Genomic DNA, 17,302 nt, shown 5'->3' on the forward strand with positions numbered 1-17,302 from the left:
TGAATTAATATTCTTTACATCCAAAAAAATGAATTACTATTCTTTGACTAAACCTCTCTTAAGGTATTAATCTTACACTTACTGAACTCTTATTTATAATCTATAGTTGATTAAGATGCATAAACATTCAAATTCAATGAGCAGATAATATTGGAGATAGTGTTTATACATACTGGATATATAGATACTGTATAGTTAGTTAGTCACTTAGATACTATACTTGTATAAATACCTTGTACAGTCACTTTACTTAGATTAGTGAGAAATACACTTTATTTTAGCTTACTCTTAATACATAAGTTTTCATACAACTTTCATTAGTTTGTTAAAGATTATATACTAACTATTAAGCAGCGCTTTGGCTCAAACATTTCAAAAATACTTTTGTATTATAAATAATTTTATTACTTTAAATATATTTTAAACAACAAAAGTGATTGAAGGAGACATATGCATTATGATTTATGTATACTCTTTTTTTTTGAATATAGAAAGGACGTAAAAAGGGGTGTTTACATTGACTCTTTATTGACCAGCGAACTCCTAATTACGTGACTAAATTGAGTTATATTAAAGTATTAATACTTAGGTTTTCTTTAGCCACATCAAAACTATTATAATCATTAATTTTTCTTATCAATCAATATATATTTACAAAATGATTAACGTTAGAAACTTTTTATCAAAAAAAGAAGAAGATTAACGTTAAAAACAAATTTCATTACTTTTTCTAAAGGAGAACAAGATAGAAATTTACTCTCAAGAATCTCTGTTTGATCTTTTTTACTCTTTTAGTCTTTTACTTCAGTGCTCTTATTAGGTTCGTATCTTCCTTAATTTTAGCCATAACTCTTAATTTAGAATATGTATATTTTCTATCTTAGGGCAAGTTTGTCTCAGTGTTTCTTATCAGCTTCGTTTTTTTTTGTGCACCCATCAGCTTCGTTAGCATGTGTATTTATTAACATGACGCATACGGTTGCATTTTTTCTTAAATGAAAAAAAAATCTTTTTTTTTTGAAAATGAATGTTTTTAGTATAGTAGTATTTCAATTATGACATATAAAATTAAATTTACACTAAATTAAAACCCATTTCTTCTAAGCGTAGGACAGATAAGCTAAACATGAAAAGCAAACTAAGGGTGCTGTTGGGCATTTTAATATGCATTGGAGTTGGAGGAGCTTTATTAATTAACTCACAATGTGCAAATAGAAGAAACTCATCATCGATAAATAATAGAAAATATTAGAATAATAAATATAAAAAGAGTAAGAGGATATCATAACCCAAACCAAATAAATATGCAGATTAATCAGCTGGTTTTCAATCTTTCACTTTAGTTATTGTGGGCTTGGGCCAGTTTGCTCATTATGTAGTTGGTTGGGCTATTAGGGTTATGTAAGTATATACTCAGACGGCAAAAGAAAATGTAGTAAGAGTAGCAAAAAATAACATAAAAAATTAAACGATTAGTAGAAACAAATGTCACATCGTTGTAGAAAATAGTGACCTATTAAAATTCATATACAAGTAAAGTAAATTCGACAAAAAAAATGTTTTGGTAGAATGTGGAAGAAGCAAACTCATGGTATCAAATATTTCGCTAATCATCAAACTCATCTTCGAGCCTCCATGTACCGTATTTGGAGGGAGCGCAATCTGCGGATTCATTCTGACAAGTGACAACTCTACATCAGTACATCTCCTGCTCTTATCACAAAGGAGATCCAATTGATTCTCAGAGCTCGTCTTGACCCCTTTTACAGGGCACAATCTTCTGCTTTTCTTGGTTCTTCACTTTTGGCTACGTGGTTTTCTTTGTTTCAGGCAAAGTAAGTTTCTGGTGCTGTTTTTGTATTTTCCAGGTCGCTTTATTCTCTTCTTGTTGTAGTTGGACATCCTTGTATTTTGTGTTTTTGGGCCTGTGGTCGGCTTGGGCCTTGTATTTGTACTTCTTCTTTTGAAAATTTACAATTAAAATATACTCCTTCGGTTCTTAGAAGATTGATAATTTAGTGTAGGTCTGGGCGTTCGGATATCCGTTTAGGTTCGGATCAGGTTTTTCGGATTTTCGGATTTTTAGATTTAGAAGTATAAAACCTATTCGGGTATTTTAAGATTTGAGATTCGGATCGGGTTCGGATCGGATATTTCGGGTTTGGATTCGGATTACCCGAAGTTTCCAAAAATCAATGTTTATAACCAAAGATGTTATGCATCAGTAAACAAGATCAAAACTAACGCTCAAAAAATTTCAGTTCTCTTGTTCTTGTTTTTTTTTTCTTTTTTTCTTTTTTATATATAAACTTCAGTGCTCTTTATTGGGTTTGTTATTTTCTAATTTGAGCCTAAACTCTTAATATAATATGTTGTATTTTCCTGTGGGGAAAAAAATATATATGTTGTATCTTTTCCTAGTTTAAGGCAATTTTGACTCAGTATTTCTTCCTACTGAGGCAATCGTACACATGAGGCAGCTACGTTAGCATGTGCTTTTATGAGCATGACGCATATATACGGTTAGATTTGTTATGGCACTAGACTCTAGTATTCTTTTCTTTCTTGACATCATTATGGCTCTAGTATTCTTTTAACTAAATAAAATGTCCAGGATTGTAGAATTTCAATTCTAACCTAGAAAAGTAAATTCACACTAAAACGCATTTCTTTGGGCACAGGATAGAGAAGCTAGACATGAAAAGCAAATTAGGGATGGTGTTGGGCCTTTTAATATACACTGGAGGAGCTTTATTGCTCAAAATGTACATATTAGAAAGTCATCAACTGATGAAGAATATATAAAATATTAGACTAATAAAAGAGTAACAGAAATTCATAACCCAAACAATAATGTAGTAGATGGTGGTTTTCTATGTTTTTTGCTTTAGTTGTGGGCTTGAGCGCCGGTTTGCTTGAATCATGTAGTTGATTAGACTCTTAGTGTTCTGCAACTATATATATGGCACCCAGACGGCAAAAGAAAATGTAGTAAAGCGTGTAACAAATAAATAAAAAAATATGAAAAAAATATTATATTGTTGTAGAAAATAGTGACCTATAGGCTATAATAAATCATAAAGTAAAGTAAAGTCGACAAGATATGTTTTGGTAATGAGGAAGACGAAGAACAAGAGAAGTAAATACAATTCGAAACGTTTTAGAGTATGTGAAGATGGAACTAAAGAGTAAAGACACACACAAAAATTGCTTTGTATATCCTTTTTTTTTTTGGATAGTTGTTAAGGTTATATGCCACTATCGTATAATTTTTGTTAGAACTAAACGAATATATCATAAGTAAAGTTTGAGGAATAATTTGCCGTTTACAGGAACTCACACTGTGTGACACATCACACATGGCTACGTGAAAGATTCTCTCAAAAGACACTCACCTCCTGTCAAGAGATCTCTACAGCTAGAAGCTTCTCTCAAAGGTCATAATCAAACAACCGTATTAGAAGATTCAAATGGCATCTTAACCTTTTTTGTACCATATCCACATTGCCAACATTTAGTTCTCGATCACCATCAAGAGGTCCCAATAATCTAGTACAATACAGCTGAATGGCTTGAGCTGAAGAAGGTATCTGATTCGAATCATGGTTAGATAAAACCTACAAGTACCTTGTTATTTAGCACATTAATTGAAAGTAATATATATTCTCACCGTAAATGATCACTACATTGAGTGATCATTGGTTTACTTTCTAAAAGTTTTAGATTATTTATCAATATTGTTTCATTTATTTCGTTTTTCTTACAACAAATAACAGATTAATTAGACGAAACCATTTTCTACTATTCAGCTCTCCAAAGAATGACCTGGTCCCATTTTCTTAATTGACTGTCGAAGTGCCAACGAAAACACACCACACTAATGTCTTTTATCTATCGATGTTTATTTGAAAAACATAATACTGTATTTATTTTCTCACTTAGAGGCGTTCAGAGTCTCCCTCTCCACTACTGGAAGTCAGAGATTGTGGGAGTGAATAGTTTATGGATAAAAATTTTTCTCAAATCAAATACGTTTTTCAGTTGTGCGATCTATGATATATTTTGGTGGGAGTGAATAGGTTTTGGATATGACAGATACACATTTTACTCGTGGGTGGGGTATTTAGCTTACACTTATATAGACATGATAACTATACAGTACATGGCATTTCACTGGATTTGGGAAATTTACTGTTAAATCATATTAATGGTTTGCTCTATTACGTGAGTTTTACCTTCTGAATATTATAGTTGGAGACAAAACTTTAATGCTTTTAAAAGTATAATTGGGAAAATCTTTTTTCTTGCAAAATTAAAACATTTTATTTGGCAGGTGGCAACAAGTTTATTGTCAATTAGCTTCAGGATGTGTGATAACAAAAAAACTTCAAATGTAGCCTTGCCATAAGCTTCACCGCTTATGGTTTTCGTTGATGATTTAATCCTCGAATGTCTATGCTTTCATGTTTTTTACAAAAATTTCTCGGACCAATTAAATCCTAAACTTTCATTTTTTGAAATGATATTTACAGTTCTTATATTCAAAAAAAAAATCAACTATGTGACCAGTGGAAGAAACATTATTCATGTGTTATTTGAATGTCTTTCAATATAAAGTTGGGTAATTTGTTTTGATGCAAGTAGTAGTAAAGTTTATTTTTTATTTTTTTATTATGTGGTTAATCTGGAAGTATGGAACCAAAAAAAAAAAAAAATAAGGAGGTCATCTGAAACCATCGGAGTTTGGTTGATAAAACTTTTCTAAAAAAAACTGTATTTTTTATAGTTTATTATGACATTACGAACATATTTTAATTTTAATTTTTTGCTGTTTGGCTCCAATTGGGCTTATAAAATCTGGTATTTACGAAAAAGGAAATCTAATTATCTTATCATCAGTAAGCTTACATATTAATAAATCTTAAACAGAAAAGAATTTGGTGTACTTGTCAATTTACAATGTGTCGTATACCTTATAAGTTTATAGAGATAGTGAAAGTATGTTTTAAATTATAATTTTGCTTCTTTTTGGGGGAAATATTAATTCAATTGTTCGGTACAAAGGCAACTTTGCTTTCATTTGATGAAATGATTGGGTTTTATCCATTTCTTTAATTTTTGTTAAAATGATTACACTGAACTCGTAATTAACAACGTGAGCAAAACAACAATTTTTAATTCGATTAGTGCTACATATATAGTCGATAAATATAATAAGAAAAGTTGACGACAAACTCAGTTATGGACCGGGGTGGGTAGCTTATTAGTGAAGCTGTTGTGTTATAAACTTATAGTACTGTTTTAAATTTAGAAGAGTATTTGTATGAGATTTAGTTGTATAAGAAAAGAAAAAACTAATTTTCATATTATTAATTTAATTTTATGTCTTTAATTACCATTATTTAGTCGTGACTTAAATAAATCTAACATATTGAGAAATTAATTATAATTTTTTGACACCACTAAACTTTACTGAGTAGTGGTGTTAGTTTTATATTTCCTAGTATTTAGTTGTATTTTTTTTTTTGTAGTTTGACATACCCGTATATCATTTACCTAATAGTTAATATCTTTAGAAATATATACTATTAGCATGCCCCCGCATAGTTTATAACAAATATATAGTTAATAACTTAATACATATAGAAACATCATTCATATGTGGTATATACATCATCACAGTTACATATAAATATATATATATATATATATATTACTAATCCCTTCCACCGAGAAAAACAGTATATTCTATACCTACAATTTCAAAAAACAAATGTTTCATATAACTTTACTTAATAGTTTTTTTTTTTTTTCTGTTAAAGAACTTTACTTAGTAGTTCTATAATTTGTTTCATAGTTAAAAAAGAATTCAATACCTACTCGTTCTTTAAATATTTTCATTGTTTTTTGTTGTTTTAGAAAGAAATGGGCTCCAACTCAACATCCATGTTATTTATAAATATATCCACCTCTAGTCTTAATATTTCACTACTCAAACAAGTTTCTGAAGAAGAGACAGAGAGAGAAGGATAGAGTAAAAGCTAAGAGAGAGAGCGAGACTGAGAGAGAAAGAAAGAGATATCATTTTGGTTATTAAGTAATTAACTTATACTAATCATGGGTTTTATCGATGGAAAGTGGGCACCAATGATAGTCTTAATTGTTTCTAACATGATTGCGGGAATGGTTAATGCTTTAGTTAAGAAAGTTCTTGATGGAGGCATCAATCATATGGTTATTGCTACTTATCGTTTGGGTATATCTACTCTTTTCCTTCTTCCAGTCGCTTATTTTTGGGAACGGTACGTTTACTACTTCTTCTTTGATTTTTATTTTCGTAGCTTTCAGATTTTTATACATTTCGTTATGCCTTAATAAAATAATAAAATATTTAAAAGTTTGTGGCAGTGTTTTTAAAAAAATTGAATTTTGGTTACTATGTTGTGAAAATACAAGAAGACACAAATATCACGTTTGATGCTTCATCTCTATCTTTTTTTTTCTGGCTAATTACTTTATTTAATTTATTTTATTTCATAAGATAAAAGAATATTAACTTGAAAACAATAAAGAGTATATACTAGAGAGTTTCATGAATGTTTTTCTATGTACGGATATAGAATCAGAATTGTGTGTGCCTAACAAAATAAATATTCGATTTCATGATTTGTTCAGGAAAACAAGACCAAAGCTAACTCTAAGCATCTCATGTCAGCTTTTCGTCAGTGCCCTTTTTGGGTAAGTTTCGGTTTTAATCCACTAAATCCTTATGTTTTTCTATTCTCTCCCTCTTTATTGCTTTTTTTGTATGTTTATGTAAGATGTTATTTTTTTTTGTTTTTGATAAAATGAAATATAATCGTTTATCATAAATCTTTCTTTTTCAGGGCGAGCTTGATGCAATATTTCTACTTGCTTGGACTGTCCTACACGTCTGCAACGCTGGGATCTGCTTTCTGGGCCATAATGCCTTCCCTCACTTTCGTTATGGCTTTAATATTTGGGTACAATTATTGTTAAAATAAAGAAAAGTGCCATATACGCTATCATCTCAAGTGTAATCTTACACCTTTTTATTTTGAAAAAATAAAATTTGCAGGTTCGAAAAGCTAAGTTTGAAAACAAAAATAGGATACGGTGTCGTTCTTGGAACTTTGATAAGCTTAGTAGGAGGTTTACTTCTTACTATGTATCAAGGGATTCCATTAACAAACTCTCCAGAACAAGCAGCAAATTCAAATAACCACACAGGACATGAGAATTGGATCAAAGGTTGTTTCTTTTTATTGACCGGAGTTGTTCTTTTCAGTTCTTGGATGCTTATACAAGCCAAGATCAACGTGAAATACCCTTGTCCATACTCGAGTACCGTTATTTTGTCGGTCTTTGGTACGCTTCAATGCGCCCTTCTTAGTTTAATTAAGACTAGACATTTGGAAGATTGGATCCTTAGAGATGAGCTTACCATCATCACCGTCGTTATAGCGGTATATAAGACAATGTTTCGTCAGACATATAAATAATTTGGATCCACACAATAATCAGATATTGATCTATTGTTAATATATGTTTATAGGGAGTGGTTGCACAAGGTATGTGTACGGTGGGCATGTCGTGGTGTATCAAACAACAAGGACCTGTCGTTTCCTCATCATTTAGTCCTGTCGTGCTTATGTCTGCAACCGTGTTCGATTTCTTGATTCTTCATCGTGAGATTTATTTGGGAAGGTATATTATTAAAAATCTAACTGTATTAACTTTATATTTTAACTATATAAACCTCTTGAATATATTATATCATGTGCATGTTATGGACTAAACTTTTATTATTGTTGTAGCGTTATTGGATCTGTGGTGGTTGTGATCGGTTTATATATATTTCTATGGAGTAGGAGTAAGCAAATAGTAGAGTGTAAGATCATGAAGTTGCCTACCAATACGGTGGAAGAAGAAAAGGAAGAGGAAGGCCGTACAAATGTTAACAACGGTCAACTTTTGGTTATTCCGATGACTCCTTGATCTACTTCCCTAAACACGCTTGTTCAACAAGAATCATGACCGATATGTCTTCAAAAAATGAAATATGAAGAAGAGAAGATAACGATCGTTTTCATTGTTTATTGGACTATTTCATACTTTTATTGGACAATTTCGTACTTGTGTTGCAACGTTTAGTTTTTTTGGGGATTTTAATTCCTACGGGATTCATTTGGATACTGTAATTTGTTTATGTGAATAAACAGTGTCGAAAAACAGAAATAAACAGTATCGAATATAACCTTAATTGACAGAACAAATTATTCAATCTGCATCTTTTTACGTAAAAAATAAATAACGTAAAATAATAATAGTTGAAAAACTAAAGTTTACAATAGATTCTTGTGAGCTTTCAATACCTTTATTTGGTTTCTTTTACTCAATACCTAAGTTTCAACATAATTCGATTCTCGATTTCTCGTGGATGGTGTGACATACTTTGACGTCCTTATTGATGAGAGTCATATTAGTAAACGGTCGATTACGTACTCCGAATTTATGGAAATTATTTCAATGTTCTTTCTTTTTTTTATCAAATTATTTCAATGTTTTTGTTCTGTAAATATGACTATTATTGCAAATGTTAACAAACACGAATAGTTATTTATTTCCTAAAAGGCGAGTACAGGGTATGTTGGGCTACTATGACATCTTCGTACTTTATTTTTTTCATGTTTTATATACTTTATTAAATATTTCTTTTTTGTTTATAAATCATTACCCACCAGAAAAAGAAATCGCTATTGCTTTGCTTTTTCTTTACAATACTGCTGAGGAGATGGCACACGAAAGGAGTGAAAGCTCAATCACTTCAAAAAGATTTTTAGGATCCAAACACATAATATGCAAATATATATGATGAAGCAGTCACCAAATCAGGAACTATATATAGTAATAAATACTCAGTATATATAAATGTCGCATCGTTATACACGACAAGGGGTCTCTACCAAAGTGCTCGCTCTAAAGCATGGTTTTTTCTTCTTTGTTTTAAAGTTCCTTAACAAATTAAGAATAAAAATCATTTTTAAAGTCTTGTTCACCTGTTCTCTTCACTTGCTTAGCAGCCTCGCATTCAACAACTAAGAGTCTTCCTTGCTTTCGTCACTTTCAACTCCATACATCAAACAAAATCGCCTAGGACTCTGAGATGTCCAAACTCAAATATTCGAAAAATTAATTTACGTAATTAGTGTAAATTTTTTAAAATCTCCGTTACATTTTCAAAGTCACGCCAGTTTTTTTTTTTTCCCCGAGATGTTTCCGGCGTTTTCTTCATTAATTCCTCATTCCACCATAACCATTTATGTGCTTAGTGTTTTGTTACTTTCTTTTTTTTTTGTCATCTTCAGAAAAGCTCCGTTACCGGGAATGGAACCCGGGTCTCCTGGGTGAAAGCCAGATATCCTAACCGCTGAGTGTTTAAGTTACCTTCTGTTTTGTCATGTTTTTTTTTTTTTTGACTAAAATGATGTCAAGATAACTAATGGCTACTGAGATATTATTGTAAAACTACTAGTCTAATAACACCCACAACGACACTTTGGAATGTGTAATCATGACGAGCTTCTTTTCCACGTCATTCTTATTGAATGAATTCACAAATCATGGATATTTTATTTTGCTTTAGAATATTTTTTTATTTAACTTTAAGTTTTGTACCTGATCTATTTTGACTATACATTTAATGCATAAATATTTTAAATCAAGATTCACGTTAAGTTTCAAATTCTACATTTGTTGCGTGAAATCCGTGACTAGAAAAAAACATGTTATATAAATTTATCACATACTACCAATAAATATTAATGAGCTGAATTTTAATCTTATGTATTGTACATGCTTGATTGTTTGACCGTGGAATTTATATAGCAGCCATAATTACGGAATTCGTGTGCTTTATACAAAAACGGTTAAAATAAAACATAAACTAATGAAAAAGACGATAATTATGGTGATAAAATATGTTTGAAATTGTCTCGTGGTTATTTACTTCGTTGGCTGCGTTTGCTTAATTATATTTAATGGCTTCGCATTTTTGCATGGCGAACCCCACGACAGTTTCTTATCTTTTAGCAAGAAAGCATGAACACATGTCAGAATCACCTAGAATACGATTTCGACCGCTTAATTCATGCATAACATATATATTTAAAAAGTAATTAAAGTCGAAAATCCATTATATGTAGTCATTTTAATATATAAAGTAACAACACGTAAAAAGTGGTGATGGTTATTGAAACTCTTTATTGACCAAACGACTCCGTTACTGATCACTGATCAATGACATCAAAATAATTGAGCTTTTCCTCAGCCACATCAATATTATTGAATTTACGACATAAAATATCATGCATGTTTTGTTTATATATATTGTCTTTCTATAAAGTTCTCCCTAGTTCAATTCCTGGTGGAGCGGATGTTTTACGTCTTTATAAGATTTTAGCAAAGACTGATCCTGGGCCATGGAGAAGATTAACGCTTAAACCCAAACTCCTTCTAGTTATAAAAAACAAATAAATCTAAAATGTATATACTTTTAGTTATCTTTTGAGATACTAATCGTAATTCAATTTCACTGACTGCTTACGGTTAAGCACTACAAATATATTAATCGTAATTCATTTTTACTGAATGCTTACGCTTAAGCACTACAAATTTCATTGGTCCCTAAAGTCCGGTTTACCAACTATATATGTAGTTATATATTGCTCACTTTGTTTTTTTGTAAATTTTCTTTTGCTCACCTTTTGATAATACTATTGTAAAATAGTTATGAGATCTTTTTAAAAATGGAAAGAACAAGCAAGTTGATTTATTAATACAATTCCAACTCAAGTTAGTGGATTAGAAAGTATTTGCAAATGGACAAGATCGAAAACATATATTTCACGAAAAGAGAAATGGATCAGTATTCTATAAACGAAATGCGTCAAAAAGCTTGGTCATATTGAAGTTTTGGTCGTTTATCTTGAAAGAGACAATCAAAGAAAGCAAAACCGATTTGTTACAGGAAACAAAAAAACGTATGACGTAACTATGAATCAATTATTTTTAAAAACAATATAAAGAAATGGATTTAAATTTAATTAACTATAAAGCTATAGATAAGGTAGATTTTGCATGATTGAACCAATGCTTTGTCTCGACATAAGATAATCAATCGTTGGATTAATGGACGAGGCACCAAGTGTTACTTGTATAAAAATGATAAAATCAGGGGCATTGCCATTCCGACATATATATACAATGTCATAAGTATTTTCTGCATTCAATTTTTTTTAAGAAACTAGCTAAAACGGTGGCTAATATTTGGTAAAGTTCCAATGCAAAAGGATTCTAAAACATTATAAAATTGAACAGACGAAATTTTTTTTTTATTAATACTGAATCAAATATTAGAAAAAAATTTATATAATCACATCATTTTGTGATTAAGAATTTTTTATAGTTAAAAATCAATGGTATTAATATATTTTTATTAACTTTTACAATTTATATCATTAACTAATAAAAAATGCATAGACAATTTTTATAAATCTATTGTTTTATTTCAAAAAAAATATCTAAAACTTTGATTTATTAGGGCTAGAGGAAATATAACTAGTATACGAATCAATATTCCGACAATCCGACTCTTTGTAAGGTTTTATGGTACCTAGTAGTAATAACATTTCTTTAGATAATTTGCTGGAGAATATGGATTACCTTTTCTGGAGGATTCCAAACAAAGATAAATTTGCTGGAGAATATAAATTCTCTTTTTATTACTGCTTATTTAAGACATTGATTACGTACACAGGACGACGTATCATTGCATCAGTAAGCTGTAAGCCACCTTAATTAGTTACTTAACAAATGTTAGCCACCTTAATTGGTTCATATTGGACCCGTTTTTTCTTTATGGCAATTTTTTTTCTCATCCACTTGATGATTTTGAAAGTTTTTTCCTTCACTTGTATCTACAAATTAAATGAATAAAAATTGATCAAGTCTTTCAAGTCTTTTTTTTTTTTAATTGGCGACCTCTAAAGACTTCTAAGGCCTAAGCTTTGCCTAGAGCATTTTCCTCTGTTCCATTTTATAATGTTTTAGAATCCTTTTGCATTGGAATTTTACCAAATATCTTGTAAAAAAGAACTTTATAATGTTTTAGAATCCCTTTTTCACCTTCAAGTCCTCCATATTTTACTATAAATATGGCTTGAAAATGAAATGAAAAAAAAAGGCCACAAAAAAAGCTTTTACAAGATATCCTTTTGTTTTTATTTTTTTATCTTTAATCAAAGATGGTATGCTTCTTCTCTTCCTCGTCATTATCCACCAATCCTCTGAGAAAAAAAGGCTGCTTGCTTCTAGAGTTTTTTTTTGGATTAAAGGTTGCTTCTAGAGTTTGTTCCAACTTTATATAACTTTTAATTTTTATTTTGGGTTTAAACCTTTATATAGAATTTAATTAAAAGTAGCCTTATAGTATACAAGTTTATCCTGTTACCTTGTATTTGGATGATTTTTTTCATCGCCAACCAAATTCGGATACGTAATTATCCTTGATTTCTCGGTTTTCTATTCAATTATGTTGCTTTATTTTGATTTTTGGGTAACAAAGATTTTTTGATAGGGCAATCCACATTTCTTATTCGGCATGCTATTGTTGTGACTTGTGAGTTGTGACCGTGTTATTGTTTAGAAAAGTTTTACTCGCTATGGATCATTTTAAGTAGTTGAGTAAGGTTTCTACACATAAATTAAAAAAAATATATATAGCTTAATTTTCTCTTTTTACATAGAAATATAATGAAGTAAAAAAATTTCTACCAATAAAAAATAGTCTGTAGAATATAATTTTTCAGAAAAACTAAATCCATTTAAGTTCTGCATCAAAATTAAAAACGTCACAAAAATAATAATGTAGAAGAAGTTATGTTTTCACTTCTCTTTTAAATAACTTTACCGAAAATAAACAACATCGCGTAGCACCGTCACACACCGTGGTTCATGAAAAGGTCTTTTTATGGACTTTATGGACCCAATAGATTTACTAATTTCTACTGCAAGGGCTTACAGTTATAGATATTGTCTTTAACGCTTGTTGATATATTATGGGCCTTTGGGCCAATCTATAGAACAAAATCAGCTCCTCTAACTACGACGAAGATTTATGAAAGCTAATTTCATGAACTAGCGACAGCAATTTTATGTATCTATTAGCGTTTTATTAATCTAAAGAAGTTTAACCAGCCCCGTAAACACTTGAAATATTTTTTACAACTTGATAGTATATTACTTTTGCGTTCTTTTTCTACATAGTATATTACTCTGCAAGATTGTTATTTCACCCAACTATTGTATACCAATATTTCATACACATCTAACATTTATCCCCGAACAGAAATGAAGAAAGAAAACAACTCTGATTATCAACTATTTGGTGGCTGTTTTACTAAAAATAACAAAAAAAACAAACTATTCGATAGTTAAATCTTTTAAAATAAAAAGAAATTTGTTGGTCGTAAATATTAATTCAAGACAAGGAAAAAAAAACGAAAGCGATAGTGGCTATGTGGCAAAAAGTCTATTCCCTTGGTACTAACACTTTCCTGAGGCTACGAAGGTCTATCATATGAAGAAAGAGATAAGATTCTTCAATTTCATATTTTTCTAGCCGTGATTTCCATTGGATTTGGTGTTGGAATGGATAAGATCTTTTAAAAAATAAAAAAATATATAATCAATTTATCGTATGTAGATATAAATTGGATCATTTTCTTGTCATTATACGATTCCTCTGTTTACGTTGATATGTATGTGTCTGTATATATGTATCTAGTATTTGATGATTCATTAGGAATTCCAATTCCTTCATTCATATGTGTACGGGATAAATATGGATATTTCTATTTATACGAAGTTGTTGGTTCTCAGTTTGTCTCTCTGTGCATGGGAGAATTTACAATAAATTTGCAGTGGAATCGATGTCTCTCTATAACATATTTACATCGATTTAATTTCAAATAAGTTTTTTTTTTTTTAACAACAGATGAAAATAAGATATATTTTAAAGAAAGGTAATAACTATGATTTAACAAAATAAAACCAATAACTGGATAAATGTAAAGCCAAAACCGACCAGTTACAAAAAGAACAAGAACTGTTATAAAACATATTTTCAATAAAATAAAATAAGAAAAATCTTATTCGGCATGCTATTGTTAAAACCAATGTTACTTAAAACTGTATTTGCCTAATTCTCGAACGCATCAGAAGGAAGAAAATCCAAAGTGAAAGATGATACACTTTGAGTTTAGTTTAATAAAATACATGGATTACTTACTCTACGTATTACTCTGATATGCATGAAAAGAGATATTGACTCTATTAGGCTTATTTTGTCTCTGCTACGGAAAATCTAGTTTTATCGCATTATACTGAAAATATTATAATTTAAAGAGTACGGATTGAATGATGATAAAAAAAAAGTGGTTTAAGGTTTTAAACAGAAGAAGGCGCAGTATTAAAATAAATAAATAAAAATAGATTTTATTACTGTTATTCTATCATTCCGACAAAGTTCCGATTAATATGTAATTGTCGAATTTTTTTTATTTTTCTAACGGATTTTTGATAAAGTATTGTTTTCGGAATTTCGTCAGAATCCCGTCAAAAAAAATTCAACCAAACATTTCTTTGAAAATTTTTGTTGGAAATGGTTATGTTTTCTTGTAGTATATTAACTATTGTAGTGTTATAAGTTTTATCGCAGAGATATAAAAAAAAAACAATTACCCTACTTTTTTTGTAATCCTTATATCTCATTTTTGTACAAAAGGAACTCTTGTAGACATCTGCTAAAAATTATCAGAAAGAAAAAAAAATGTTACAAGAAAACATTATTACCAGTAAATTGCCAATACAAATATTCAAACTATCAGTTTTGTTTGCAACCCTACTTCCTAGATTTATAAGATGCGAGATTAATATTCAACTTGCTACAACCTCGTATTATATAATTTTTGACAGTAACTAATACACTCTGTGTTTTTTTATAATTATGATATTACTTTTTTTGAAATAAAATTGAGAAACAAAACTGTGAAGGGGACGGGGAATCAAGCATTTGACCTCATCGACAAATCGACATAAGGATTTGAGTTTTCACCTTTTGTTGTTCCAACTTCTTTTCGTTTTAGTTGTCCAAAACGGCCTAGTTTCATAATATGTTAGATAAAATACATGGTGTTATATGGTCAAATATTGTGGAAGACTAGCTACAGTAGAAACTCTATAAATTAATACTCGATAAATTAATAAACACGATAAATTAATAAATTTTACCGGTCCCAAGTCGGGCCAATGTAAAAAGTAACCAAAATCGATAAGATAATAAGATAATATTTTTTTTGAAATCCCTATATAAAATTATAGTCCCAATAATATTATAAATTAATAATCATAGATCTTAAGTATATATTTTAAGACTAATTAATTTTTATATGAAATTTTTGTTCAAAGTACAATTACAACTCTTTTTAAAATATAACTGGTATGATCTCTGTTGTACTCACATAACTATTTGCGTATTTGATCTGTCATAGTTGATTTTGTAAAATCTTTTATTTGAAAAAGCATTGCTAAGATTTGTGTAAATAAAAATTGGATTAAACTTCATGTTTACGTTTACGTTCACGTTAATGTCGTGGATATACAAACACAATATATTTTGAAAAATAAATTTAAAAAGTCAAAGAAAAATAAAAAACTAACATAATTATATATACAAACAACAAAGCATATAGAAAATTAATTAAAAACATTTTAAAAAGAATATAGTATTGTATTTTACATAAATATTTTTATAAATTAATATTTATTAACTTATACGATAAATTAATAAATATTAATTTATAGGATAAATTAATATCACTATAAATTAATAAAATTTCATGGTCCCAACATTATTAATTTATAGAGTTTCTACTGTATATGGTTGAGTGACTTATATGATAATCTTGCAATTTTTTTAATGTGGAGAGTAGATTTACAAAAATATTAGATTTTAAAATTTGTTTTGCAATTTTCTCTTTACTAATCTTAGGTCCAACCAAACCATTTCAAGTCATTTTCTTGTTATCTGTAATACATTATATATCTAAAAACTTCAAAATTAATTTGATTAGTTTGCTTAACTAACAGAAAATATTGAATGATACATTTATTACAGATGAAATAATGAATTTTTATTTGTGGCCAATTGCATAATGGATGTGAGATTGTATAGACATATTTAACTTGTCAACTCTACATGCCTTCTGGAAACAAGTCAAATCGAATAAAGTAAACTGAGAGACAATTCATGGAATTGATCTAAACACAAGTGGGTAAACCCATTACCATTTTCCTCGCTCGTCTAAATTCCTATATGTTCTCATTTACTAGTATCGTATCTTCTTTTTTTTTTCTTAAACAAACTAGTACCGTATCTTCGGTTATATGGATGGTACATAGAACTATAAATTGTAAAATCATATTCTACATACTTACTTTGACGATAAATAAGTGCTATTTCGGGTCTAATGTTACACGTAGGGAACTACCTAAGAAAATGTGGTTCGCGTGTCTAATGCAAACTGATTTCCATTCGAACCTATAATGGCTGAAGAAATAGCTATCCACATATGATATGTTGATAATGATATATATTATAGATATTCTTGTGTTTAGCTAAGTAATATATAAAAATTTACTCCACTTTTTTCTCAATTGGTATGTGACATGCTCTTATTGGGTGGATAATGTACTAGACAAAACTTGTAATTTTTTTTTTCTTTATCTATAATAATATAAAAACATTTTGTGTGTTATATTTTCATACATCTATTTTCCTTTCTTCATAATTCGTTTGGCCTATTTTTCAAATGTAGTCTATTCAATTTTATTAGGTTGCATGTGAGTTTTGGACTCACTTATGCATGGTACAAAATCCAAGTTCTTAAAAGACTTTGAGGTAGAATAAAAATCTGTAGTTTGGGAGAAGGAAACAAAAATAAAAAGGTAAATTTCTTTTGGGGGAGAGTACTGTTGTTTGCCCTACAGACCAAGGCACTGAAATCGAGTTGGTATTATTAGGATACTTAACGTTTGGCACCCATGGCCTTGGCCTTGGCCATGTGCATTGTTCGTCCTCTTCTTAAAGGGTACTATTGTCATTCTTAATTTTTATAGCACTAAGTCAACACACCATATTGGGAAATACTTAAAGACCCAT

The 17,302-nt window shown here is 29.6% G+C and overlaps 1 protein-coding gene and 1 pseudogene across 4 annotated transcripts; one reads left to right on the top strand and one right to left on the bottom strand.

Moving 5' to 3' along the window:
- Positions 1-5,804: 5,804 nt before the first annotated feature.
- On the top strand, positions 5,805-8,297 carry UMAMIT30 (nodulin MtN21 /EamA-like transporter family protein). 4 transcript variants are annotated; one of them, NM_116375.4, is made up of 6 exons: positions 5,805-6,302; positions 6,676-6,738; positions 6,888-7,004; positions 7,100-7,487; positions 7,577-7,728; positions 7,839-8,297. In NM_116375.4, the coding sequence occupies exons 1-6, from the start codon at positions 6,118-6,120 to the stop codon at positions 8,017-8,019; spliced, it is 1,086 nt and encodes a 361-aa protein (NP_192054.1). In that variant the 5' UTR covers positions 5,805-6,117; the 3' UTR covers positions 8,020-8,297. The 4 variants fall into 4 exon arrangements, with proteins under 4 accessions (NP_192054.1, NP_849280.1, NP_974495.1 ...); NM_178949.2 differs by having other exon boundaries at positions 5,986-6,302; positions 7,893-8,216; NM_202766.3 differs by having other exon boundaries at positions 5,988-6,302; positions 7,100-7,389; positions 7,839-8,293.
- A 1,097-nt stretch (positions 8,298-9,394) lies between these two features.
- Positions 9,395-9,467, bottom strand: AT4G01455 (annotated as a pseudogene).
- Between the last annotated feature and the right edge of the window lie 7,835 nt (positions 9,468-17,302).

The sequence above is a fragment of the Arabidopsis thaliana genome, chromosome 4 (genome assembly GCF_000001735.4).
Source record: "Arabidopsis thaliana chromosome 4, partial sequence".
NCBI lineage: Eukaryota > Viridiplantae > Streptophyta > Magnoliopsida > Brassicales > Brassicaceae > Arabidopsis > Arabidopsis thaliana.